The following is a 25214-nucleotide window of genomic DNA, read 5'->3' as shown; positions in this document are numbered from 1 at the left end:
ATCGCTGGGAAGGACCGTCCAAGCCAAGCGCTGCCCAGTTCTTCAGCTGTTTGGATGCATTACTGTTGCCCGTTTATTGTCGCCAACTTAAAAAGTTGAAGGAATGCTCACTCGGTTCCAGCAGATCTAGATTGAATTCCGGATTGCTATTCTCATAAGCAGTTTGCTCCGCAGCCACAACATCGGTAGACGGTACTTCATCCTTTGCTGCAGCAGATTCGTGCATTGGAAGAATAGCGTTCATGGATAAGATGTCGTCTGCCTCGGTTTCGCTGTACTGGTATGAGGCCCCACTGCTACTGCCTGCGACGGAGTCGACATTGGCGAAACCAGCACCGCCGGTATGCGCGGGGTTGTCTTCCACAAAGGTGAGATTCGCATGTGGTGTGTTCTGGGCTTTGCCATTACTGTTCCAGACCGATTTGATGAAGGTGGGCGTCGCCATGGAGCCATCGTCAACTAGCAACTGCGGACTGGCCTCAGCAGCTGATTTGAACGTCTTGGTGTTAGGTCGGACCGAAGATGGTTTTTTGTTAGATTTGCTCGATGTTCTGTGTTGCGGCCTCTGTTGCGATTCGTTTGGAGGAGTGGGAACCGAGTTGGAACTGAGAAAGTTGAAATTGTTCTTATTGAAAGTGATCGATTGCGGTTTCTTGGTCTTTCGTACCTTCTTGACGCTTTTCTTGCCTGAAGACTCGTGAGAACCGGCAGAAGACTGTTTGCTCAGCTCCGTGGGAGGATTAGGCGCAATCTGCTTGTCACTGAGATCACCTCCGCTCACTGGACCAAGCGTTACCGGCGTACAGGGACTGTCTGACAGCGAACTGCGCGTCGACTTATTTGCTGGCCCTGAGATTTGGCTCGCTGACGTTCGACGAGTAATTTTGCGTTTTGAAGAGCTGATCATGTTCATGTTAGGAATGCCCGCTGATGCAGGAGAGACAGTATGTGGTGAAAACGCTGCCGACGGCGGCAACATGTGCTTTTTAGATCCTCCGCCAACACCTGTACTGGATGAGGGACTGTTCTTCTTGTTTTGATTATTGTACTCTATCTCAGACATTATCAGCTGTCTTTGGTAGTTATGAAGACCTTCGATGCCAGAAATTTTACCAGAGAGGCCAGTCATCGAACCCTTATAACTTGCAGTAGAGTTCTCAGGCGAACCAGGAGTTCCTGCTAGGTTTAAGGCATGCTTCTTTTTCTTCGTAGATGAGGGACGGCTCTGTTTGGTTTTAGAACCCACAGATTGAGAGCCTGGTGAAGGCGCCGGGCCGCTTGTCTGGTACTGATTGACGTGCGTAGTAGGGGCGGCATGGCTTGGTATATGGTTACCTGTCGTGCTATTCACGAAATGAGATGGTATTTGATTCGGATAAACTGGCCAGCCAGGAATGTTGGTGCCTACGTTGGATGGCACAAAGTGTGGTATATGCGATGAAACATGGGCTTGATTGGCCATGTTTGACGGCTCGTTTCTAGTGTACGAGCTGGCACTGGGATGAAAGGCGTGATTTACATAATCTGGGTTGGGGATGACACCAGACGCCTGAAAGAACTCAAAAGCCCCTCTTGGACATTCTCCTTGTTGTTCAGCCATCTGCTGCAACATGGCAGCTTGAACTGCTTGAGATCTGTACGCATGCTCTTCTTTTTGCTTATTTGCTAAGATTCTCGAAAACTCTCTCGCTATCACAGACCCTTCTTTATGCGTTCTGGCGTTAAAAAGGTCCCAAAAAATCTGCCACCATTCATACAGAAAACCCTGAGGCGCATCTTTCACCTGATCGAGCACCGAAGGCGTCTTTGGTTCCCCAGTCGCATCAAGAATACCGGCTTCTCGGCAAAACGTGGAAGCGCTATTCTTTAGAGATGATTTCAGCAGGAAATCGTAGATATAGGCATCCAGCATCTGTTTAGACGTAAATCCTGCATCCCGCTCACGTTGCTGAGGCTGCTGGTACGCGTGAGCATTGTTCATACCAGCGTAAGGTCCCGCGCGCTGAGACATCGATCTTGTATTCCTTTCAAAGCGATATGCTGATTCAAACGACCGTAATAATCTATCCAGAATGTCTTCCCACTTCCGTGGTTCTAGCTAATTGCGTCCTTCTGACCTGCAGCGTGAGAAGTCAACGCGAGCCAACGGATAACGAATGAACCAAATCAGGTGCCCTCTGTCAACTGATGGTAGATGCTGATACAGATTATCTAGCTATAGTCGATGTCTATGGTCTACTGCCCTTATAATGACTCCTCTACCGTTACTAAGTCAACACACGACGCTTAGAATGGCGCCTTATTAGTTAGGCCTTCAGTAGGCCGGGTAAAGGCATAATCGAATTAACTATACATTCTTTATGAGATGAGACGCAACAGCGAAGGCGATGGCCATTGAGTGGTTTGAAGATTCCAAGAATGCCCGTATTAAGCCACCTGATTCGACGCCGCTTCCTTGCAGTCCTTTTGGTGGTTCCGACAGCTTGTTGTAGCGAGCGCCGGTCGCGCCGGTAATTTGTGACATTCTTGACCGGCTTGTTTTCGACACATGTAGAGTATCTTCTGTTGCTAGCCTGTTCATTGTTCTTTCTTTCGGACATTAGCGAACTTGCTGTAGTTTGGAAGATTGTTTGCACTTATCAGCAGAAGCAGAATGGCATTGAGGGCGAGAAGCAAAGAACTCGCTTGGGAGTTTGGCGGATAGGAATTCCAGCAGTACTCATGTAGCATGTACCACAGAGGGCCCATGAACCATGGAAGCCGCGAGTAATGAAGCAGAACAGGTATAGTCCAGTGGTACCACGTTAGGAACTGGTAATGCAGCGATCTGGAGAAGATGACGCCAATAAAGTTGGTTGTTACTAGAACGAACGGTACCACATCTGGAGCGTTTACAGCTGGCATAACTTTCGACAGCGGATGTCTTACGGATTTCACTGCATCTCTCGGCAGAGTTGGATACTTGAAAAGAATGACAGACAATATTCCGAGAACTTGGCTTATGAGAAGAGACCGGTGAAAAATGCTGCTGTCAAACCCATCTTCGCCTATCATCTGCCAATTAACACTCCATTTGAAAAGAAAACGCCTGGTGAAGTTGAAAGCACCTTGAAGATATTCCATGGGATATGTTCGTAGAAACGGCAGCGCAACTAGAACTTGCCACAGGACACTTGTTGCAAAACAGCAGAGAGTCACCGCTAGCCTTCCCTCGTTTATAAGGAAGACGGAGACCATGAAAGCAGGAAGATATAGAAGCGCATTCATCTTGATGCTGACGGCAATGCTGTACACTAGAGAGGCCAACATTGATATAGCAGCGCCGCGCTTTCTACAACCCTGCATCAGTAATAGTACCGTAAGGACCATAAAGAAGGTAGTGAAGCAATCGTTGAACAATCTCAAAACGTAAATGGAGTGTAGCCTTTTTGAAAGACAGGCAAGCACGACGCACCACGGAGGCAGTTGAAGCTGATAGTATATGATCATCTGGAGAGCCATTGTTGCTAAGTATAGGTATCGGAATGCCATTTGCCCCTGGGGTATCAATTCCATTCCATGGGTCAACTTGTACATTAGCTTATAGAGCATAACATGTCCAGCAGGGTACACAAGTCGGCCTGTACCGCCTGTAATCTGCGAGTAGTCCAATTCTTTATCGATTGTAATCATTTCAATTTGCTCCATATATGCCTTGTAGTCTATTTCAGTATATGGGACCATAGCCGTAATAATCTTAAGAGCAATTGACTCCGTAATCAATAGGAGCGGCATCACGATTGCATTGCCATTAGGATTGAAAGATAGAAACCTCACGGCATCCTTAGCATCTTTCCACAGGTCAAACTTCGGTCTGCCGGCATTCTGCAGTCGCTTTGCCTCTCTCTCGACCATCTCGACCATTGCTTGATGTTAATCTTCAGCTTCCGCATAGTAAGTAATTAAAGTGTCTAAGTTTTCAGCTTGCAGCCTTAGAAACTAGAGCTTTAGAAAAGACAATAAAATAAAGTACATAATAAGATAAGATAGTCTTGTTTGAAAGCTATGGGCAAACCATTCAGGAATTGCTTTAAATCTGTTCAAGCGATTACTTGAGCCAACACCGGGTTTTGAGCGACAATCCCATCGTAGGACTCATTCAAATACTTCAACAAGGAGATGACCTTGTGTCTCATCTCATCGCTCTGAAACTGTTTCAACCTCTCCATGTTTTCTTCTCTGCCCAATGTCGACTCTTCTTCAAGCTTTATCCTCTCGTTTTCCTTAGTAAAGACAGCGCTGAACAAGTCGACGACCTTTGGCGTGAACCCAGCAATGACATTATTGTTGTTTTGGTATAGTTTGATGATCAACTCGAAAATTGAGTTGTACTCTTCGAAGCCAGTGTTCAATGGCAGATGAGCCAGCAGGGCTGGGAGAGTTTGCTCTAATGGCACGAAGTTCTCGTGTTTTAATGTCATTCTCGCAGCACAACCGCTGGCATTGGCTAAAGCCCTGTCAATAACCTCTCTGGTAGCTTCATCGTCTTCAGCAGCCAAAGCTTTTTGGTCGGCAGCGGTCAACAGTTCATACATCGCCTTCAAGACAGGTTCGTAGATGGCAGAAACGTCGAAATTGGCGTACTCACAAAGCACACCAACACCATAAGCAGCATTGCCTCTAACCTCTAAGGACTTGTCAGTTGTCAGTCTCATGATAAGGGCCTCCAACATCTCGTGAATGAAAGGGTTGTGGTTTTTCATGCCAAGGGCAATCTCAGAAGCGGCGCCGACAGCAGAGGACCTCTTATTCTTCGACTTGGATTCAAAGAGAGAAAAGACCACTGGCTTGAAGTTCTCGAAGATCTTGGCAAAGTCTCCTTCCAGCGCGTGAGACAGGCTGACTAGAACCTCTAGAGCGACGTCCTGCAAGGTTGCCTCTGTTTCTGAAGCGTCCAATTCCTCATCCTTTGGAGCATCTTCTTCCAAGTCGATGGTTTGACACGTATGGTCACCCTTCAATACATTCATGACCTGAACGCAAAGTGTTTCTAAAAGAGTCGAGTTTCCGTTGTCCATAACGATAATGCTGCCGAATTGTTTGATCATATTGGCCAGATCCTCCATGACTGTGATAACCATTGATGTTTCGAACTCATCAGCAAGATCGTTCAATGTAATATCTCTAGCTGTCTGAATGACTGCCAAAACGTTTGGTTCAACATAAGAACCAGATGGAATTCCTTTAGGATACGATTCTGGAACAAATTTGGAGGCCAGTAGAACGGCTTTTACAATATTCCAAACGGTGTTGAGCGCAGTCTCTTTCAAACCGTATGACTCTTCAACTTGTTCAGTTAACACCTTCAAAGATTCCTCCACATACGGTAAGAAGTGTTCCTTAGTTCCCAGTGCCAATTCAGACAGAGCAGCAGCTGCGACTTCCTTCTCGTATGAGATACCTGTGTTAACAGTGAATTTATTCTGTAAGTCTTCCTCAGTAGCATCATCGGCAAAAGCTGCCGACTCTTCAGCATCTCCATCAAAGTTAAACTGATATTCGTCAAGTTGTAATGTCTTGAAGATTTCCGGTAGAATTGTCTTCAAGAATGGAGAGAAATTTTCCCCATAAACCTTGGCCAAGTTTGCAATGAATGCGTAACCGGACTCTCTTAATCTTGCTGATTCTGTCTTAATTGCTTCATAGGCAGAATTGACCAAAGGCTCAGCGTACTCGGCAAAAGCCTCAGATCTGACCGCCCTTGCCATGGTAGAGATATTTTCGAAAGTAAGGGCACGCAACTCAATATCATCTTCACTCATGCCTTCAATTTGCGAACAGTTTTCGATAAACTGGCTCAAATATTGAACGCTAGTCTTGAAGTAAGGTATGAAAGCTGCACCAGCTGCGAAAGCCGCTGAACCTATAGCAGAGACAACAGCACATCTCAACTTTGAAGACTTATTGCTTTCCAACATGTAGAAAAGCTTATTCATCAAAGGCTCTAAGTACTTCGAGATTGCTTCATACGCAATGAATTCCAACAAACCGTCCAAAGCAACTGTAGCGTAGTTGTAAATGACCACGTATTTAGCAGTATCGATGATTTCAATAATGAGAGGCAAGTACTCGTCATGGAATTTAGCAACTTCATCTTGTAGGTCAGTTGTCAAATGATGAATGCACTTCAAGGCAGCCAACTTGACGATTGGCTCGTTGTCCTTCAGCCCCGTTATCGTTGCTGGAATAATCTTATCGAACTGCGACAAAATGTAATCAGGAGAACCCGTCACTGCTACGGAGATAGCCAAAAGGATGGCTCTTCTCTCAAAAGCGTTGGACGATTGCAACATCGTGGGCAAATGCTCCACAATAATGGATGCGACCTGAGAAGGTGGCAGCTCGGAGGAAGCAAAGGCTAAAAGTCTAATTGCTGTTAAACAAGGAGTGTTTTCCTCGTTTTCCGCAGCCTCATCTTCGTTGTTTAGCTCTTCATCGACGTCGATCTCCTCTGAGGCAACCTTCAGAGCCGCCATGGTGATCTCTGGGCCTAATTTAGCCTGCGATATCTTGGACTTTCTGTATGATAGAGCCGAAATAATGAATTGGACGGCAAAAACTCTGACATCTTCATCAATGCTTGTATTAACGGCAATTTGAATAGCCAATTTGATGAGCTCTGGAATGGTATTGTTGGTTAATTGAGAATCCAAAAGTAAAAAGTCATTTAAACAGTTGAAGATCAACTTAGAGTTCACGGAATCGCCTGCTTTGATGACATCGTCCAAGACACTCACCACAGATGGAATCAAAGCGGCAAATTTAGCAGCTTGTTGTGGGTTAATCTCCTCTTGCTCTTCAATCAATGCCGACACATGATTTAGACCCTGTGCTGCCAATGATCTTGTCTCCAAAGAAGCGCTATCGTTGATAGTCTTGCTAAACAAGTCCAAGAAATCATCCACATAAGCGGTTAGAGAAGGTGTGAAATCTTCCAACAAGGAAAAAAGGATAAAAGAGGACGTCAATCTTGTTTGGGCATCGTCGCCGGAGGCAGCCTGGATCAGGTTTGGAACCAGATCCGGCCACTGGTTATCCCCCATCTCCTCGGTACCAATGGCAGCAATAACACGGGCATTAGAGTGACGGATAATTTCCTTTGGCTCGCTGAAAGCAGTTTGCAGTAGTGATTGCTTGATTTGAGCCTTGGTCGACCCTTCAAGAGACTTCCAATGTTTGGACACCAATTTTCTCGCTTCGACACCGGCAAGCTGCTTCAAAGCGTCATCGGAGCTGTTCTGCAAGATATGAATCAAAGCCGGCAGACTCGAGGGTTGCTTGTAAAACTGCGATTGCAAAGATTTCGTAGCCTCCTTTAAGTCATTAGCGTTGGGGTGTACAATCGAACTCAAAGTTTGCTCAAGTTGACCCAAAAATTGCTGATCCATCTTTCCTCCTTTGGCACCTGAGACTAGAACTAAAAGTGGGAGCTAGCAATGACTAAAAAAAATAAAATTGTCTCAAAACCTAAACGCTGATTTCTGGAATTGCGTTCCCGGACTTTTTCGAAACCAAGAAGCCAAATTTCCTTCTAAAACTTCAATCTTTTCAAAAAATGGATACAACAGCTGAAAGCTTCAGTACAGCTACTTCTGAAGATTGCAATGTCTAGAGTATGTCGAATCCAAAGCTCTGCAGTTTTCAAATTGTTATATCAACAAGCCATCTCTCATCGCATCGAGAAGCGCATCGCATCAAGAAGCTCATCGCCTAAAAAATTTTCATCCAACTCGAAGTCATCATGTGACAGAATACCGAGGATACAAGTGCTAATGATATATTACATTATTAATGCCTATGTCCCATTGATTTTGATGCTAGAAGCTAAGTTCTAAGCATTAGTCCGTAGATCTAACTCTATCTCATCGAGTTTGGTGTCGATGTTATCGACCGCCATGCCTATCAAGCGTCTGTATTTGCTGATCTTATTGGAAGTATTCACTCTGCATTTGCTGTCAATAATCTTGGATAGCGTAGAACGTCTCCGTAGCTGCAAGAAAGCCAGCTCGATGGCGTGTTTCATTGTGCTCTCAAGCTGCGCTTTTTCGGATGAAGGCGACTGAGAAGAATCGTCATTGACCTTGGATTCTTCGTCTTGCACCAGCGAGGCTAGATTCAAAGCCTGTGATCTCTCGATACATTGGACGAATTGTTGCTTGCTGTCTTCGACAAGCTGTCTTAGGCCAAGGGTGGATTTTTTTAGATCATCGACGGATCCGGTTCCTTCGGATCCATCAAACTGAGCCAGCAGTTCCTTTTCGCTGTTTTTAGTCTTGGCGAGGTTGTTTTTCATTTGTGCGATGCTCTTTTCTGTACGTTCCACCTCGGCAGCAATTGAATTTGCCTGCGTGTTGACGGATGCAACTAAAGTATTGGCGACGTCTTTGAGCCTATCTGCCGCCATCAGAACATCGTTCAATTCCTTTACGTTTGCGGTGCCAGGTAGGGGCGACATTGTCACAGGACCCAGTGGGGATTCCATGGCCTCTGCTAACTTAGCGAATTTCTTGAAGCTTGGTGGCGGCAGCATTGCAGATGTGTTTGGCCTTTTCTTGAATAGGATTGGCGAGCTCTCTAACAACCTTGAGGGAGTCGTCTTCACATCTCTTATCGCAGATGATGTGACAAATGAATCTATATTAGATAGATCATCCATTAAAGTGGTAAAGGTGGCAGAATCTGTACCCGACAAAAAGTTCCTTGTGCTGGTCTTCTTCGTCGGTCCTGCTGGGGTGAGCCTTATCTGAGGTGTTCTCCCGAGAATTCCCAGATTCTCAACAGGCGACAGAGCAGGGGCAGTTTGCTCTGCGAGATCTCTTGGAGCTGTTTTCCCGTCAGCTGGTACAATCGCCGGCATTTCAGAATATAAGGGTAATTTATTGGATGTCCGCGGACTGAAAGCCTGAGCTATTGTCGTTGGCGGTACTAGATTGAATTTTGCAAGTATGGAAGCTGGAGTCTCGTTTTCATAGTTGGTAATATCCATGGAAGAACCCAGGCAGCATAATTTATTACAAAGTTCCAGGTTCAGATTGAGAGCAGCCAAGTGCAGTATCGTATTTCCCAAATTATCCTGGAAATTTAGACACATTCTCAAAAGCGTTGAGTCATCCTGACCTAAGTTCTGAATGATAGTATCCATATAAGAATTAATCACGATGGGATCTTTTGATTTGTTGACACTTAATTCCACTAAGTAATGTAATGGAAGTCTCCCGTTGGAATCAGGCGTAATGAGACAAATTCTTAGCAAGGACACAATCTCGGGGAATGAGCCAGCCTTAAAGCAATTATTGTAGAAGACTGACTTGGTGATACAATTGAAGCCCTTCGAATTGCACAGCAGAGCGTTGGCATTCAAAGCGATTAGCAATTTGATTAGCGGTATGTTCGCCATGGCAGTGGCCCAATGTAGAGGCGTATGGCCCTGATCATCGATTAGGAAATTTATGTCAAAGTCGGATGGAGGGTGATACATCTGGGGCGGCAGCGAATAGTTCTTATCAGACCCATCTTCTAATGAGAGGACCTGCAAGATGGCATCCTTGTACTCCGCCACGGAAAGCGATTGCATCTCTGCATTTTCTAGCACATCATCGTTCTCGACAGCCGTGGAGGGAGCGGTAGGTATGCCGCCAAAAGGATGAGGCGTCGAAGAGCGCGATGACATCGGAGTCGGATTTTCCTGCGTTGAAAACATTTCCAGCGATGATGTATTAGAATGAGTGTTACTGATCCCTGTATTTATTGGATTTGGGTGCGAGGCGTTAGGGCTCACATTCTGCCACATCTGCCTGTTCATCAGTTTGAAATTTTGCTGAGCTTTATCCTGCATACCGCTGGGTTCAATCTTTATAGCTGACATAGAACTGAATTTTCTAACTTTCTTCCTTTTCCTCGATGGCTGCTTCAGGGAGCCGTTAACCATAATATTTGGCACCGTTTGGTTTTGATCACCGGATGCCAGCGTTCCAGAGGTAGGCCCCTCCGGTATGAATGTTAAGAATGATGACTGCGGGACCTCCGAGCCTTGATGATGAAAAGCGGCGCTGTTTCGAGGCTGCTTCTGAGAATGTGATATGGAGGTGGGCACCGGGTAAAATTGCAGAGGCTTCTGAGTAGCAGAATAACCCATTGTCACCGGAGCATCTACCGAGTGCGATTGGTGTTTCTTACCATCCGTTGACGCAGAAACGGTAGCGTTGGCGTTTTGGCTATTCAGACGTGGCTGCTGCGGCGTTTGGAACACTAAATTCTGCAACGGACTCGGGTTCGGCTGCAGAAGCGTGCCCGTTTTCTTGACCTTCCGAGCTACCGCAGAGTTTGGATACTGTTTCTTCTTCGGTGTCTTGTTATAGCTCGACGGCGAAGAGATCCGCCCGTTTGGCGAAGATCTCTTCAACACACTGTTCTTGCTCCGCTTCACCGGCGGATTCTGTGGATCCAACTTAAACTCCAGAATCCTGTTGACAACCGGATCTCGGATATTGTACTTGCTGACCATATACTTTGCGTTCTCTAGTGGAATCCACGTACCTTGGAACCTACCGTACCCACCCTGCACCTTTTCATGTCTCATATCGTTCGACTCCTTCTCCAGTACCTTGGTTCTCTGAGTCTTCGAAAATTGAGCAATCTTAAACACCTGAGTGATGTTAACCCAATCATCTTGCGTCCGCCTCATCACTATCCGCGACTCATATCCGCGTATGTAACATTCATAAACGTCTGTTTCAGCATACGTAGCCACTTCAATCACAGGTGCCAGTCCCGCAGCCTCACCAGCACCACTAGTAGTCGGCACACCCGCCTCACTTATTTCTTCGCCAGATCCAGCCATCACCCTAAATGTCGTCTCTTACAATCCCTACAACACAGGTTAAAAAAACTCCCCTATTCAATGTACAACCGATCAGCGACAAACAACCACACACAACCACCAGGTAGTTCAACGTAACCTGAACTTAGAAGAAAAGTTTATAGAAAATCAAAATTTTTATTTCTCTTCACAACAAACACTGATCCGCTTAGCAATGATCGATTAAGCCACTTAGTCTCACACCGAACACAACCTCAACAATTCCATCCATCAACTGAATGAGGATCAGATACTTCCTCTAGTATAAACAGATCAAGATAATGTGTCTATTGGTATTACTTGCTAGCCCCAACGAGGCGTTATCCTGACGACCGCCTTTTTTGCCCGAAGCAGTTAAAAGAGATCCGCTGGCTGGCGCGCGAAACCGAAAAAAAAAAGGGCGGTGACGCGTAAAAAAAAAAAAAAGGACAAAAATTTACGCGTTTCAAATCACATGACCGTAATCACTCCGGACGAAAATTAAAATGTCACGTGACTTAATTTTTTAGATGGGCGGGTAACAGGGGAATTGGAAAATTGCGTAGTATGGGGATGTATATAGTTGGAGGTATTGTGTTAGATGGAGGTGTTGTACCGTTGGATGGTTAGTTGACTAGAGTATCAGCCAGCTATTGTAGGTGATAATGCTGCCTTTATACTTGCTGACAAACGCCAAAGGTCAGCAGATGAGTGTGGAGTTGAAAAATGGTGAGATTGTCGAGGGGGAATTGGTTAACGTGGACAACTGGATGAACTTGACGCTGTCGAATGTAAGCCAATACGATACAATAGGGAACAGCGGTAATATTGCTGCTCAGAAGGAGATTGTCAAGAGCAAGGAAATCTATTTGAGGGGTACTTATATCAAGTATATCAAGTTGCAGGACGGGGTGATCGACCAGGTCAAGCAACAGATAAGTAGCGGAGGTAGCTCTTCTGGTGGCGGCAGCGGTGGTCACTACAGAAGGGGCAACAGATATAGCAGCGGTGGCTCTGGGAGCGGCGGGAACTACAAGCGGGGCGCAAGTCAGAACAAGAAAAACTATAATAGTGGGAGCGTTCGTCGCTCGTACCACCAAAATAGGCCCGGTAACGGCGGGATGGGTGGCTACGTTCAGCAGCACCAGCCGCAGCGGGACTCGCCCAGCGGGAACATCGAGTTTTAATTTGAGTTTTGTCCCCAATTATGTATACTAACTAAATGCAGTTAATTTAATATCATTACCCATTACGCCGTCATGTATTTGGTACGGTACACTTTGTTCACAAACCAGCAGCAAGTCAGATAACCAAGCGAACCCATGCCTATTCCGGCCATGATGTTGAAGATGAGACTGTATGACACCGAGATAAAGATCGACGAAAAGCCAGTGATGTTCAGGGTGTGGAAAAGATAGTAGAGCGTGTAGAGCTCCATGTACCACGCGCAACTGGTTCCCATAAGGAAACAATTCCACCTCCAGCTATTGCTGGTGGTCATCCTTCTATCCTTCTTGTTCATCTTCATCAGCACATAACATCCAAGCAGCGATATCTCGCAGACAACTACGCACAGCATCAGGATGTTAGCCAACAGAAATCCGTAGAAGTGGTAAAACGTGGTCTTCTCTAACCAGGCCGACTTATAGATGTACTGCATCTCCACGTAGATGATGGCAAATGGGAACAGACCACACAGGAGAACGGCTATCGAGCCAAAGGTCAGTTTTGCGCGAACGTTCTTCATCGAGAGGCTGCCAGTCCTGCACGTTGGAGCCTTGAGCGGCTTGAAACTGTTTCTCATACGCAAAGCTGATGGGATTGCGAAGCTTGCACCGCACTTCCGATACATGCGATAAGCTGCTTCACCGCCTAGCAAACTAAGAGGAATGCAGTTGGCAAAGTAGATAGAGATGAAAATCATAACGGTACGGAAGGGAAGCGCGCTTGAAGATTCCTGGAGGCGAATTATGCTATTGAGAAGCTGAGTGCTGATTGTAACCAAGCCAGGTAAGGCTGACCCACATAGCACAGCGAAAGCACGGTAGTGCCCGCAAGCCTCATTCCTAAATGAATGATATTCGATCCTCAGCCTCGTACCGACATATGATGCCATAAATGCCCCGATCACGAAACAGAATACAGCCATGGTTACCACGGAGTTTCTGATATTATGCAATCGATTCAAAGAACATGAAATCGTCAATGAACCGAGAACGGTGAAGAGGAAATGCACTCCAACGGAAGTAGCTATGGTGTGCATCCTCAAACTCCAAGATGAAGAATCGGTCTGTGAGAGCCACGTCCGGGCCACCGCATAAATGGAATCGACATTATCATCATCATCGAACGTAAATTGAAAGTCATCATTTGTCCTGCTGGAACCAGTCTTCAAAACCTTGATCAGATTAACAACGACTATGAATGTGATCAAAAATGCAATTCCAACGGAGTTGCAGAGCGTCATCCAATGAAATTTCACAGATGAGCCCTCTGAGATCTCCCCGCTGTTCAGGAAGAAATTCCACCTATGCGACCAGTCCACGTTGAACTCTTCTCGCCAGTAAACGGAATACGTGAACGGGATATAAGTAAGCTCATTTTCGTCCTCAGGGATCACTATCTCGTACTGGTCATAGTCTTTCGATGCGCCGGGACAATGCTGATCTGAGACCGACCTGGGATAAACCTCGAAGCCCACAATACTGAAAGTGTCCCCGTTAACGGCGTTGTAGCGAATGACTAGCATGACATGATTATTCAGATAACTCTTCCCCGTGTCGGGATCAACAAACCCAAGAGGGAATCCGGACGCATAATACTTCTTGTGATCTGTTGTCGAAATAAAAGTAGTTGCCGCGGGCAATTCTTCGTCAATCAACCACTGAACCACGTAGCCATCCCGGACCAGCTCTCTGGCTCTACGCATTCCCTCAGGAGTAGTTTTTCTTGCACATAGGCCCTCGCAAGCGGAGTCCTGTCCGAACCACAGCTTGTAATCACTTTCCCACTTACGATCTCCCTTGATAATCTCACTCAAAGAAAGATGCAACGGCTTCTTCCCCTCTGTCGGAGGACAAGTAAACGGCAGATCGTAGTAACCAAACGGCAATTGCGTTAAGTCCGATTCTACCTTATTCACAATAAGCTCCACACTGTCGCCCCATTTGTAGAGATTTGGCTTCAGCCAACCGCCTCCAACCTTGTCATCACCTGCAGAATGTCGCCACGATGCTGAATTCCTAAATATCATCACAAATATCAGCAGCATTGTCAGGTACCCCCACACTCGCTTCTTTGTCAATATCATCCTGAAAGCCCTGAATTGTCACTGTAATGGCTTCAAACCTTGGCCAATAAACCAATTGATCCAGCTGAACGAACGACAAAGCCTAACTTATAGACTTGTTGCACCTTTTTGTCACTTTTTTTTCTCATTTTTCAACTGTAATTACCTAGAGATGCTAGTTCCCGTTGCCAGGGTTCTCAGCTCAGACAGATCGGAGCTGTTAAATGGGCAAATAAGCGACGATATGCTGAGATTCGGCTACATCAAAGTGATATAATGGTGGGAGTTGCGTTTAGCGGGAAAAAAAGCGGCCAAAACCGGCTGAAATGCTCCAAAATCGAGAATTGAGCCGAGTTGGACAGATCGTGACCCTGGAGATGGAAAGGGCCCTAAACATAGCCCATTGGTTGACACAGGGCCCGAAGAGACCCTGCTGGTGCGCTTATTGGCGAAGTTATAAGGTATCGATGGAATCCGGGTAACGGGAGCTACTGCAGTATATCAAAGTTGTACCGATTTGTGGATCAGATGAGATAGGATGGTAGACCGAGTAGTAGCAAAGCTTTGTTGCCAATAGCGTCTGTTGCGCTGTCTAAGCCGTCATCCAAGTCTGGTTTGCCTTCTGGAAAAGATTTCGGCGGGGTTTTTTGGAAATGTTGTTCAGCAACAACAACAATAACGGTAATGGCGATGCCACGATGAACGCGGACGACTTAACCACGGATGTAACCACTCTGAACACGATCGTTAAATTGCAAGATTGCATCCAGCATTCTATACTGCAGCTGAATTACGAGACAGCGGTTTTTTTGTCTGAATTACTGTTCGCTGAGTGTTGTCCTCTGGAGAAGAACCACATACATCGTTTGGACTCTGTTTATCTTTACTCGTTGTCGCTATATTTGCAGGGTGAACATAGTACAGCGATGAGAATAAGTAATGATTTCAAAGAATCGAATCACATGGGAATCGGGTACATCTATGCGAGATGCTGCCTAGAGCTAGATACTGATTTACAGGACGCCGTTGATGTGCTACTCAGCATTCTGAATAAAAAAGCAGTGAGTTCGAGTAGTAACTTAATCAGCATGCCAACGGTGGCGACAATCAATTGTCTTCTGGGAAAGCTGAATTTTAAACTCGAAAGGACACCGGAAAGTGCTCTGTTTCACTCTAACGCTCTAAAAGCGGATCCCTATCTTTGGGAGGCTTATACTTCTCTATGTGCGATGAGAGCAACCATCGACTTGAAGCGGCTTTACTCTTTGATGACGAAACAGACCCAGCCAACAGGTCCCAGGTTCAGAACGAGGTTCAACGTTTCAAAACCGTACAATCCTGCAGCAACGCCCTACAAGAGCTACAACCAATTATCCGCGGGATCATCTTCATCTTCATCAATCAATCTGAACACCGTGCCGAAGCAGAATTCCCAGCAGCAGCCCAGTCACCTACCTCCTCACCACACATCCATTAAGTGTCAACCTACCGGTTCAACGCTAAATAAGGCCAATGTAATTGTTTCAACGAGCGCTTTTTCCTCACCACCGCCGACAAAGCAACCCGCGGTGAAACCCACCAACAGATCGAAGCTGTTGACGACACCGCCATCAAAACTTCTGCACACAGCTAACTTCAAGACCCCAAGAACAAACACCCTTTCGCGGAGCACTGGTCACAAACGTGCTGAGGCTATACCATCAGCGACCTACAGATCAGAAAAGGATGGTATTACTTCCGCGGCCTTGCCTGTCCTTTCGTCCTCAACCTACTCCTTACCTGATCTCATCCTAACTTTTGCGCGAATATTGAAGGCCTCATCTCAGTACGACTCCTACAAGGCCATAAGGATTTTGGAGAATCGGTTGCCCGCTCATATAAAGGATGAGATGCCTTGGTGTCAAGCCCAACTAGGCAAACTACACTTCGAAATCTTGAACTATGATGAGTCCCTTAATCATTTCACCCAGCTGAGAAAGTTGCAACCAACGAGATCCAAAGACATTGAAATTTTCTCTACTTTGCTTTGGCACTTGCAAGACAGTGTTAGACTGGCACATCTATCGAGTGAGCTTATTGAGATGTTGCCGAATAAACCAGAGACATGGTGTTGCGTAGGGAACTTTTACTCCCTTCAAAGAAACCATGAAGGTGCCATTAAGTATTTTGAGAAAGCGACCAAGTTAGATTACAATTTCGCATATGCTCACACTTTGCAAGGGCATGAGCATTCATCCAATGACTCAATAGATACGGCAAAAAACTGCTATCGAAGAGCGCTTGCTTGTGATCCACAGCATTACAATGCTTATTATGGGTTGGGGATGTGTTGCATGAAATTAGGTCAGTATGATCGGGCTCTGTTATTTTTCGAGAAGGCTCGAAATATTAATCCCGTCAATGTAATTTTGATCTGCTGTTGTGGTGTGGCACTTGAAAAGCTATCGTATCAAGAAAAAGCCCTGCAGTACTATGAATTGGCTTGTGACCTACAGCCGAGCTCATCGCTGGCGAAATTTAAGAAAGCTCACCTGTTGTACTCTATGGCCCGATATAGTGCAGCGCTGGAGAATTTTGAGGAGCTATCAAAACTAGCCCCCGATGAGGCTACAGTACATTTCCTTTTAGGTCAATTGTACCAGGTTATGGGAAGAAAGAAGGATGCGGTGAAAGAATTTACAGTTGCGATGAATTTGGATCCAAAAGGTAATCCGCTGATTATCGATGCCCTGGAAAAGTGTCATTCTATTGAATGAGCACCTAGATGTTATAAATACAGCAATATAAGATTATAAACAATTGTAGCCCTTCCACTTCGTTGACTTCAATTGACGTCTTATAACTAAAATTTTTGACTTATAATATTGGCGGTCTCAGATGACAAGTTAATCTCATCGACATTACTTGACTCTGGGGTCTTTTCTTGGAACCTGCCCACATCAGACGTAGCATGCGGCGATAAAACACCAGAAGCTAACAAGTACGGGCTTGCAAAACCATTTGAACTAACCGTTGTGTTTGCATTCGATGAGAGATTGACAGCAGACGCCAAAGCCTCTTCATCGGAATAGCGGTAGGTGTCGTCCGCGACATTAGGTTGTTGCTTCGGGTTCTGCTGTTTTTCCCACAACATCTGATCCTCGTCCTCTTCATTTAGATATCTTTGTTGCTCTCTTAATCGTGTTGCTTCGCGTGCTTGTGTGAGCATTTCTTGTGCTTTGCTTAGCGAGACGGTAGGCGTGGCGCATGAACTAATTACTGGCACAGAGGTATCAATATCGATGGTTGATTTGATTAGGGCGGCCATCCAAGCTCTCATGTCTTCCTTGCTATCCACCGCAAAGTAGTGAACTCGGGGTTGCGTGAAAGTCAAGCCTTTCTTCGAGCCGGGCTGCGGTGGAAGCAGTTTAAAACAATAGCGACCTTTTCCTGTACTGGCCGCATAGAGAGAAACAAGTTTGTCATCTTCTTTTGCTGGCACGACACAATGTGCCGTGATGTCTATCAGACCTCGTTCTCTCGTGTCAGTGGTACTCCCGAAGTATGATAATCTTGTACCATGTAGAGTAAAAAACCTCGTCCTCCAAACTCCCATTGCCCCACTGCCCTTCTTGCTCATCCACCCAGAGCAATCTGCGTCCATCATTGCATCCTTTACGCTGATGTTACGTATTCCTTCCATAAAAGCGGAAGTTTGCTTTTTGCCTTGATTTCGAGTGGCCATATTACGCATCCCTTTACTCTTCACAGCATCACTGACTGACCTCTTATTTTTATCATCCTCAGCATATGCATTTTTCTTCTTGTCAAAGGCGTCCTTCGATGATTCCTTCGCGCTAACTGATCTTCGTTTCGATTCATCTTTGGAGCCGCTCTTGGTCTTACTTGGCGAAATGGAAACTCCTGGAGGAGGTGTGTTACTAGCTGAAAAGCTCTTCCCTGAGGGCGTAACATGCGCGGATTCAGAAAATGGTTGCCTGAAAGGACTCAAAATGAAGGAGTTCCTTCTACTATGAGCATGCGAATTCGTGGCGCCAGATTTGTTGCGCATGGGTGAGGCACTTCTTTCGTCGTTTTTTCCAGAGAAGAAGGAAACCAAAGAAGAAGCCCTTCTGTGCTTCTTCAGATCCTGAGACGGCTGTTTCGATCGAGCTACAGATGTGTTTCTTGAATGACCAGCATAAACACTAGACGATGGTCTACCATTGGGTAACTCATCGCTAACATCGTTCACATCGCCAGCAGGCGCCAGACTCTGCTCACGGGCATTCTGAGAAGTAGGCGACAACATCGAAACCCGATTATATAAGTCCACGAATGACGTTCCTGACATAGTCTTCTTATGAGCTGAATAAATGACTGAGTTACGGTTACCAGCATAATTTCCAGCACCTTGCGTGGAACCCGCTGCTCCGCTTGGCTGACTGTCTCTTGTCGGTGTTGATGAAGTACTGGATGACTTCCCTCCAAATGAGAAACCGGGTTTAGCTTTTAGGTCTGGACTATTAGTTGAAGGAAACTTGAAAACGTCAGGAGGTTCCAAAGTATTTGAGGTTACTTTCTCATAGATGGTTGGCGGCGAGTATCTTTGACCATAGATGGCAGCATCTTTTGCAACCGAAGGCGATCTAGGAGGTTGTACGGGACTAGGATAAGAGGGTGGTTTGGGCGCCTTTCTGGGCGAAACGAATAAACGTTCATCTTCAACTTCCTGGCGAGACTTCGAATTATGGCGTCTCATTGTCTCAGCAAGTGAAGTTGGCAGGTGTCCCATGCTGGCTTTCGGTTGTTCAAGATAACCTGCACTTAATGACGCAGAGTCTCTGGGTATATCATCCAGTGATTGTGAGACTTTTCTGACGTGGCCACGATACGTAGGACCTTGATTTAAAAATGCAGGAGGCATGAGTTGACCATCGTCTTCAGGTGTCTTGGAAGCAACTTTAGGGGAGCCACTTGCAGCTTTTCGAAGTTCTTCGATTTCCTTGTGAATCTCGAATCTTGTACCAAATGAGTCGATTTCTAGCTCTTTCAGGTGTGCCAACTCAAGTTGCAATAAGATAGCGCCTGAAACCTTATGTTTTTGAAAGCGAGAAGACGACTGAACATCGAAACCAGACATGATGAAATATGCCGTCACTTGCTGAGGAGTCCAGGTAGCCGCCATTGACGGATCAAGCTCGCTGGCATCGATACCGTTGCTTGAATCTGCAGCGAGGGCTTCGCTAGACAAAGATTTAGCCGACGTCGAGCTTGCCAATCTGCCAAGAGACCCTGAAGTGTTCAAGCCCTTTGTGGTGGAGTGTATCGTATCATGCGTCGTATTATGGATAGCATTCTCCAACTGTTCCACAGAATTAGATCTCAGCTCTTCTAAGGCCCTATCTATGTCACTCATAGTCGTCTTGAGAGAGATCTTCCTATCTATCGGCTTCTTCGTGCTCACAGTCACTGGCGCTGCAATCTCCAGAGGCTGCGGTGTCGGAAGCTCGCTAGCAGAGCCATTCTGTGACATTGCCGAAAAGTTTGACGTACTTCCATTGCCCGAACTGACCACTCTCTTGGTCGATTTGGCTCTCATAATAGAGGGTTTCTGCTCGAGACTAATCTCCTGCGTGAAAACAACTGGATACAGTCCTTCCTCATTGGTCCGTAGATTACGTCCATAATACCACCCATCATTGTACTCTTCATCGTCTGTTATCACTTGGATCTTATCTCCAGGTCTCATATCCAGTTCATCCTCCATCCTTTTTGTATATTCATTGATGGCAATATAAGCCGGAAACTGTTTCGTGCTACTAGTGCTGTAAGCACTTTGGATACTGTTCGGTGTAACATCCGAGGAGCCACTAGTAATCCTAGTATCCAGCTGCGAGAGCCTGGGTATCTTTTTGTCACTCATCGCGAATGTTATAATGCTCCTTCCCGTCTCTTAACAGAGTAAGTGATTCTATACAGCCTGTATGCCACGCAACTTTCGAACTCGATGACAGGAATCAAACCAGGCAACCTCTACTTTGCTTAATCAGTCTCTGATATGTGGCTTTAACAACTGTTTACTGACTGGTTTTCTGTATAGCATTCTTCACCTTAATACCGGTACTTTATCACGAGCTGAAGCTCAACCTGACTGTTGATGAGATCAACGATCTGAGCGCTATAAATTCAGGATTTCCCTCTCTATGTAGTCGATCAGCAGCAATTTGCAGTCATCAAGAATGAATTTACATATATTGTGCAGCACAAAGTCGAAGATGAGATCGTTTCTGCGGTTTTTCTGGTCGAGTAGCTTCAATCTGGAGTGAAGCGAGACTATGAGGGGCTTGTACTCGTGGAACTTGCTGATGTTATCAATGCTCAGCTCCTTGCCCTTCTGGCCGCTGGCTCGCCCGCCAGCGGCAGCACTGGGCCGGTTGGACTTCCTGTGGGAAAACGAACCGGACATCGGTCTTCTCGAGCGAGACGGGTCTAGTGTTCGCACCCTCTCGACCGCTTTGGGCGGCTTAGAGGCGTCATTGAACACTGCTGCCTCTGAAAGTTTTCGGAGATAGTCCAGCACTTTCGCCACTTTTTCCATTGAGTCGTCCGACAGGTCGTCGTGTCGACGGTTGCGGAGCAGTTCCGACATGCTGGATAATATGTTGCATTTGATCGGTACGTTTTGGATCGGGAACGCTGCCGGGTCCTCTTCGTAGGTATGCAAGTCCCAGATCCTCTTGCCGAAAGAGACGCGGTCGGTGATCAAAACGTTATCCTGTTGGAGGCTGTCACAGATTCTCTGCAATTGCAGTAAACCATCACTGGCGACTGTCGCTTCGGCGTTGTGGAAGACGTTGATGTCATCTTGCGAGAACTTGGCCGGCTTCAAGAAACACTCGCTATCGTCCTCGCTTACGAGCCAGTCCCTGCGTCTGCTGGAACTATCAGAGAGCGATCCCATGGATAGCCATCAGCTTCGTTGGCTCTTGAAGGTTGTCTTCCAAAGCAGTCAAAGAAGAGTAGTAATATCCGTCAGAAGCGATTGCACAAGGCCTTATCTCACGGTACCTTGATTCCGTTGAAGAAGGACGTTCAGTTAACAGGTCATTGAGGTGCTGGTAACCCATCCAGGTGGTCTTGTGTTGAGCAATGCCGCTATTGAACGGAAAGAATAAAAGCAAGAAACCAAAATTCCTTCTGACTTTACGAATCAATGAGCTTATCAATATACCGCAGTCTTCAGGGTATTGCTATGTCAAGTGGCATTTGAAGGAGGGAACCGGAACTTCGACATCAGGCCCGATTGTAGATTCGAATGGGGAAGAGATCCACGTTATGAATCAGAGCCATGGCGCAACGCCTAGGATCATGGTGGAAAACCATCGTGCCAGATGGAATTACGAATTCGAAAGACCGCTCCAGATCAAAATGCAGGTGGATAGAAATAGAGAACTAATATCCAAGGTACTGTTGCTGGAGGTATTCTTCGAATTTCTGTCAGATAGTGAGGGAAATAAGCCTCGAAGGTCAAACTCAGGGTCCTACCCTGCGAAAAGCAGCCCAAACAATGTTTATACTCAGAAAGCTACTGGTAAGCTGCTTTTGGGTATGGTGAGCCTCAACCTTGCGGAGTACGTGAGAGAAGACGAGCAGGCAACGACAAATCGGTTTCTATTGAAGAAGTCCAAAGTGAATTCGATCCTGAATGTCATGGTACAGATTAAACTGATAAGAGGAAGTTACAGAGATTTCCTGGTGTCCAGGAGTTTGGTACCTGGGGCTCTGCGGTCGGGTATTAATGATATTTTGGATGACTCCTCTGATATGGGATCGTCGACTTCGTCTGCCTTCCAGCCCTCAGTGTCGTCGCCATTGAGAAACAAGTTTAGCATGGGCCAACGAAAGACCGTAGGCAGCAGCTTCGCTTCTACAGAGAGGTCGAAGAACTTTATATCGGCTTCCATGAGTCCCCTGGTTGATAGCCTCTACCAGAAGACATTCCAACTGCCTTGGGATCCAAGACCTGGCGAATTCACGCCTAGAGAGTGTGTTGAAGACATCCTTCAGGGGGGGAATGGATGGGCAAAGAATGAGAAAGGGATATGTCTAATCGATTTACAGGCTCTCCGACTAAACGAGCTGGAAAGCGACTATTATGATAAGCACAGAATTGGACAAGTCTTGGGAAGCACAGAGGGAGATGGGAGCAGTGTTGGTCAAAGTGCGACGAACTATGAGCACATGGATAAGCGAGAGTTTTTGGAAAAGAAACAACTTTGGAGTCGGAAATCGTCCCAGCAACGAAGGAGCACTCAGGAGAACGAGGGGATTAATAGCAAGGGTTGTCCAGAGATGGATGGTTACGCGGAGGATGTCCCAAACGATAGGATACGAGATGCTAGAAGCTGGTCGGTAAGCAACGTTATAACTTGAGCGACTCGCGTGAATTTCGGTGAACCTTTATCAACCGTTAAATATTAGTAAGAACGTTTACAGAAATGGAATCGCGAAGAACAGGTCCACGAGCCGGCTGGAGCCGTAAAGATTACGCCGCCAATCGACCTAAGATTCGGTTACGATAGGCTGGGTAAGACACACCAGCGGGCTAGGATATAGTGTGTACGAAGCGCAAGCGCATCTTGTTCCGGCTCTGATGAAGAGGCCGTGTCTTATTCCCCGCAAAGAGCACCTTGTGGCTCTGCTATCTCGAATCCCGCAAAACGCACCGAACCTAACTAAATTGGCTCCTGATAGAAATACACTAGGCACAGGTCTAGGTCTTTTGCTTTTCCTTTGACGTATGTTAAAACACCATAGATGCGTCTTTTTGGGTCTTCTTCCCAGCAGCCTACGTTTCCGTTTCCTGTTCCTTCTCGATACAGTGAAACCATTGTTTGCCGCTGACTTGAATTGAACTACTCGCGAAGTCGGTGTCAGGAGACAACCATCGTCCTTTGCAAAATGGCTATCTTCAGTATGACAAATCCGGTATGATGACGGAGACAGGAAGACCAGATCCATTGGTCGGTTTCAAACGTCGGCTGAAACACCACAGAAGAAATGCTATTTTATCAGAATAGAACCCAAGCAACGGGCTGCGCGAATTAAGCAACTATCACTCTCTTGTACTTTTGTGCTAGTTAAGCAAGAAATTTCTGTCATCACAACGTTAACGCGCGAGCGGGCCGTCAGGCCCGCTGTGCAACCCAGAGCCGATTCGACAGCTGGCACCGCTAAGATCCCTTCCTAACTCTCTTTTTCCTAAGAATGACTATTTTCACTTGACGAAACTGGATCTCCTTACGACACAGAGCACAGAGACCAGTCTTCCTCTGACCTCTTGAATTATTCACCATTCGAAACAGACAGGCAACGCAAAAAATGTGACCGCAAGGAGCTATAGACGCATTCTCGGGAGGCTCCAAACAGATCGGACACTGGTAATCCCTCACAGCTTTGTATACCTTTGTGGCTGACGACGGTTCAGGTTCATCCGTGATTTCTTCCACGGCCTGTTGTTCTTCAATTTCAGCTTCCAAGTCTATCGGTTCCATCTCCGACGACTGTCCCCCCATAGTTCTCGGTTTCAAAGCAGAAGAGCCTTTGCTTTCAACATCAGTAGTCTCCTCAGAACTACGCTTCGAGTCCCCAACTTCCTGTTCCTCTTTTGCCTCATTCAGAGCTTGCATGAGGTAATCGTAATCATCGTCGTCATCTTCGCCAACGTCACCAACCACTCTGCCGCGTTCAGAGATAACTCTCACAGAGCCATCTGATTGAGAATCTATCTCATCTTGATCTTCTTCCACCTGCGAGATATCCGTAGTGAGCTCGCTGTCGTCTTCTTCTCTTAGGCGTTTTTCCCCACGGTTTATAACTCCCCTCTCATCGTCTATCACCATAGGAACCGATAAGTCTATCTGAAATTAAATATCGGATGCTGCGACTAGTGGTAATATTTGATGCGCGCCATAGTAATTTGGGAGGATTTTGCTTGCACGCCGAAGTCTTCCGACCATTTTTGAAAATTTGCCGAATTTTTCTAGAGGAATAAACGGGACTGCTTTCTTGGAAAAAACCCAAACACCTTTTTTAAGAATACGTAAACCAGTACACCCTGAAATCGGTAAATTTTTCTTGAAGAAGCGAGACGCGTCGTCAGCAAGCGTGCGCGAAAGCGACGCACTGAGTTGTGCAGATCAACCCAAGCGAGGTTTGGTGAGTTTGACAATCTGGACGACCAGGATGGAGACAGGGCATCGCTGGCAGTAGCTGTTGCATCAGGTATACGGGTAAGGAGGAGGTGAATTAGCTACCACTAGCGTTTAGCGTTGGTATTTTTTAACAGTTCTTTTGGAAACCTGTTTCTTCCTTCTAGAGAGCTCAGCAAGACCACACATATACAACAACAATGTCAGGTAACGGTGCTCAAGGTACGAAATTCAGAATTTCTGTATGTTAGGGATTGAGAGTTGCGACTAGATGATAGATTTTGGCGATCCCTGGACCATGGTGGGTTTTGAGAGCTTGTTCGAAGTGGACAGTGTTGCCTTGTCCCGCGGTGGAGCAGGATCGAATTCGTCTGAAAAAGCTGTCATCGATGCTCGATTGCCACTTGACTGAATGATTACTAACAATTGATGTCATCGCTACGGCGTGATATGTTGGAATAGCTAGGTTTGCCAGTTGGTGCTATCATAAACTGTGCTGACAACTCTGGTGCTAGAAACTTGTACATCATTGCTGTTAAGGGTTCTGGTTCCAGATTGAACAGATTGCCAGCTGCCTCTTTGGGTGACATGGTTATCGCTACAGTCAAGAAGGGTAAGCCAGAATTGAGAAAGAAGGTCATGCAAGCTATTGTTGTCCGTCAATCCAAGCCATGGAGAAGAAAGGACGGTGTCTACTTGTACTTCGAGGACAACGCTGGTGTCATCGCCAACCCTAAGGGTGAGATGAAGGGTTCCGCTATCACTGGTCCAGTCGGTAAGGAATGTGCTGATTTGTGGCCAAGAGTTGCTTCCAACTCTGGTGTTGTTGTTTAAATTCTGCAAAGATCTTATTAGA

The 25214-nt window shown here is 46.2% G+C and overlaps 13 protein-coding genes across 13 annotated transcripts; 4 read left to right on the top strand and 9 right to left on the bottom strand.

Annotated features, from left to right (window-relative positions):
- Window positions 1-73: 73 nt before the first annotated feature.
- Window positions 74-2011, bottom strand: HG536_0B04570 (LisH domain-containing protein; the record flags this gene model as incomplete). The annotated part of the gene is made up of 1 exon (XM_037282373.1): window positions 74-2011. The coding sequence occupies one exon, from the start codon at window positions 2009-2011 to the stop codon at window positions 74-76; it is 1938 nt and encodes a 645-aa protein (XP_037138268.1).
- A 566-nt stretch (window positions 2012-2577) lies between these two features.
- Window positions 2578-3903, bottom strand: ALG3 (dolichyl-P-Man:Man(5)GlcNAc(2)-PP-dolichol alpha-1,3-mannosyltransferase; the record flags this gene model as incomplete). Its single annotated transcript, XM_037282372.1, has 1 exon — window positions 2578-3903. The coding sequence occupies one exon, from the start codon at window positions 3901-3903 to the stop codon at window positions 2578-2580; it is 1326 nt and encodes a 441-aa protein (XP_037138267.1).
- A 176-nt stretch (window positions 3904-4079) lies between these two features.
- On the bottom strand, window positions 4080-7427 carry KAP123 (karyopherin KAP123; the record flags this gene model as incomplete). Its single annotated transcript, XM_037282371.1, has 1 exon — window positions 4080-7427. One exon carries the CDS (start codon window positions 7425-7427, stop codon window positions 4080-4082), a length of 3348 nt encoding a protein of 1115 aa, XP_037138266.1.
- Window positions 7428-7870: 443 nt separating this feature from the next.
- Window positions 7871-10879, bottom strand: SWI4 (SBF complex DNA-binding subunit SWI4; the record flags this gene model as incomplete). The annotated part of the gene is made up of 1 exon (XM_037282370.1): window positions 7871-10879. One exon carries the CDS (start codon window positions 10877-10879, stop codon window positions 7871-7873), a length of 3009 nt encoding a protein of 1002 aa, XP_037138265.1.
- A 662-nt stretch (window positions 10880-11541) lies between these two features.
- On the top strand, window positions 11542-12063 carry LSM4 (U6 snRNA complex subunit LSM4; the record flags this gene model as incomplete). Its single annotated transcript, XM_037282369.1, has 1 exon — window positions 11542-12063. One exon carries the CDS (start codon window positions 11542-11544, stop codon window positions 12061-12063), a length of 522 nt encoding a protein of 173 aa, XP_037138264.1.
- Window positions 12064-12125: 62 nt separating this feature from the next.
- TMN3 (Tmn3p) lies at window positions 12126-14186 on the bottom strand (the record flags this gene model as incomplete). The annotated part of the gene is made up of 1 exon (XM_037282368.1): window positions 12126-14186. The coding sequence occupies one exon, from the start codon at window positions 14184-14186 to the stop codon at window positions 12126-12128; it is 2061 nt and encodes a 686-aa protein (XP_037138263.1).
- A 632-nt stretch (window positions 14187-14818) lies between these two features.
- On the top strand, window positions 14819-16921 carry CDC27 (anaphase promoting complex subunit CDC27; the record flags this gene model as incomplete). The annotated part of the gene is made up of 1 exon (XM_037282367.1): window positions 14819-16921. The coding sequence occupies one exon, from the start codon at window positions 14819-14821 to the stop codon at window positions 16919-16921; it is 2103 nt and encodes a 700-aa protein (XP_037138262.1).
- An 86-nt stretch (window positions 16922-17007) lies between these two features.
- On the bottom strand, window positions 17008-20070 carry HG536_0B04500 (uncharacterized protein; the record flags this gene model as incomplete). Its single annotated transcript, XM_037282366.1, has 1 exon — window positions 17008-20070. One exon carries the CDS (start codon window positions 20068-20070, stop codon window positions 17008-17010), a length of 3063 nt encoding a protein of 1020 aa, XP_037138261.1.
- A 255-nt stretch (window positions 20071-20325) lies between these two features.
- HG536_0B04490 (uncharacterized protein) lies at window positions 20326-21108 on the bottom strand (the record flags this gene model as incomplete). Its single annotated transcript, XM_037282365.1, has 1 exon — window positions 20326-21108. The coding sequence occupies one exon, from the start codon at window positions 21106-21108 to the stop codon at window positions 20326-20328; it is 783 nt and encodes a 260-aa protein (XP_037138260.1).
- Window positions 21109-21296: 188 nt separating this feature from the next.
- HG536_0B04480 (uncharacterized protein) lies at window positions 21297-22580 on the top strand (the record flags this gene model as incomplete). Its single annotated transcript, XM_037282364.1, has 1 exon — window positions 21297-22580. One exon carries the CDS (start codon window positions 21297-21299, stop codon window positions 22578-22580), a length of 1284 nt encoding a protein of 427 aa, XP_037138259.1.
- A 129-nt stretch (window positions 22581-22709) lies between these two features.
- SPR6 (Spr6p) lies at window positions 22710-23168 on the bottom strand (the record flags this gene model as incomplete). Its single annotated transcript, XM_037282363.1, has 1 exon — window positions 22710-23168. The coding sequence occupies one exon, from the start codon at window positions 23166-23168 to the stop codon at window positions 22710-22712; it is 459 nt and encodes a 152-aa protein (XP_037138258.1).
- A 212-nt stretch (window positions 23169-23380) lies between these two features.
- Window positions 23381-24049, bottom strand: SLX8 (SUMO-targeted ubiquitin ligase complex subunit SLX8; the record flags this gene model as incomplete). The annotated part of the gene is made up of 1 exon (XM_037282362.1): window positions 23381-24049. The coding sequence occupies one exon, from the start codon at window positions 24047-24049 to the stop codon at window positions 23381-23383; it is 669 nt and encodes a 222-aa protein (XP_037138257.1).
- A 509-nt stretch (window positions 24050-24558) lies between these two features.
- RPL23A (60S ribosomal protein uL14) lies at window positions 24559-25192 on the top strand (the record flags this gene model as incomplete). The annotated part of the gene is made up of 2 exons (XM_037282361.1): window positions 24559-24600; window positions 24821-25192. 2 exons carry the CDS (start codon window positions 24559-24561, stop codon window positions 25190-25192), a joined length of 414 nt encoding a protein of 137 aa, XP_037138256.1.
- Window positions 25193-25214: the final 22 nt, after the last annotated feature.

This window comes from Torulaspora globosa, chromosome 2, assembly GCF_014133895.1.
Source record: "Torulaspora globosa chromosome 2, complete sequence".
Classification (NCBI taxonomy): Eukaryota; Fungi; Ascomycota; class Saccharomycetes; order Saccharomycetales; family Saccharomycetaceae; genus Torulaspora; species Torulaspora globosa.
Note: the sequence above shows the minus strand (reverse complement) of the source record. Positions and strands in the feature narration are given on the sequence as shown.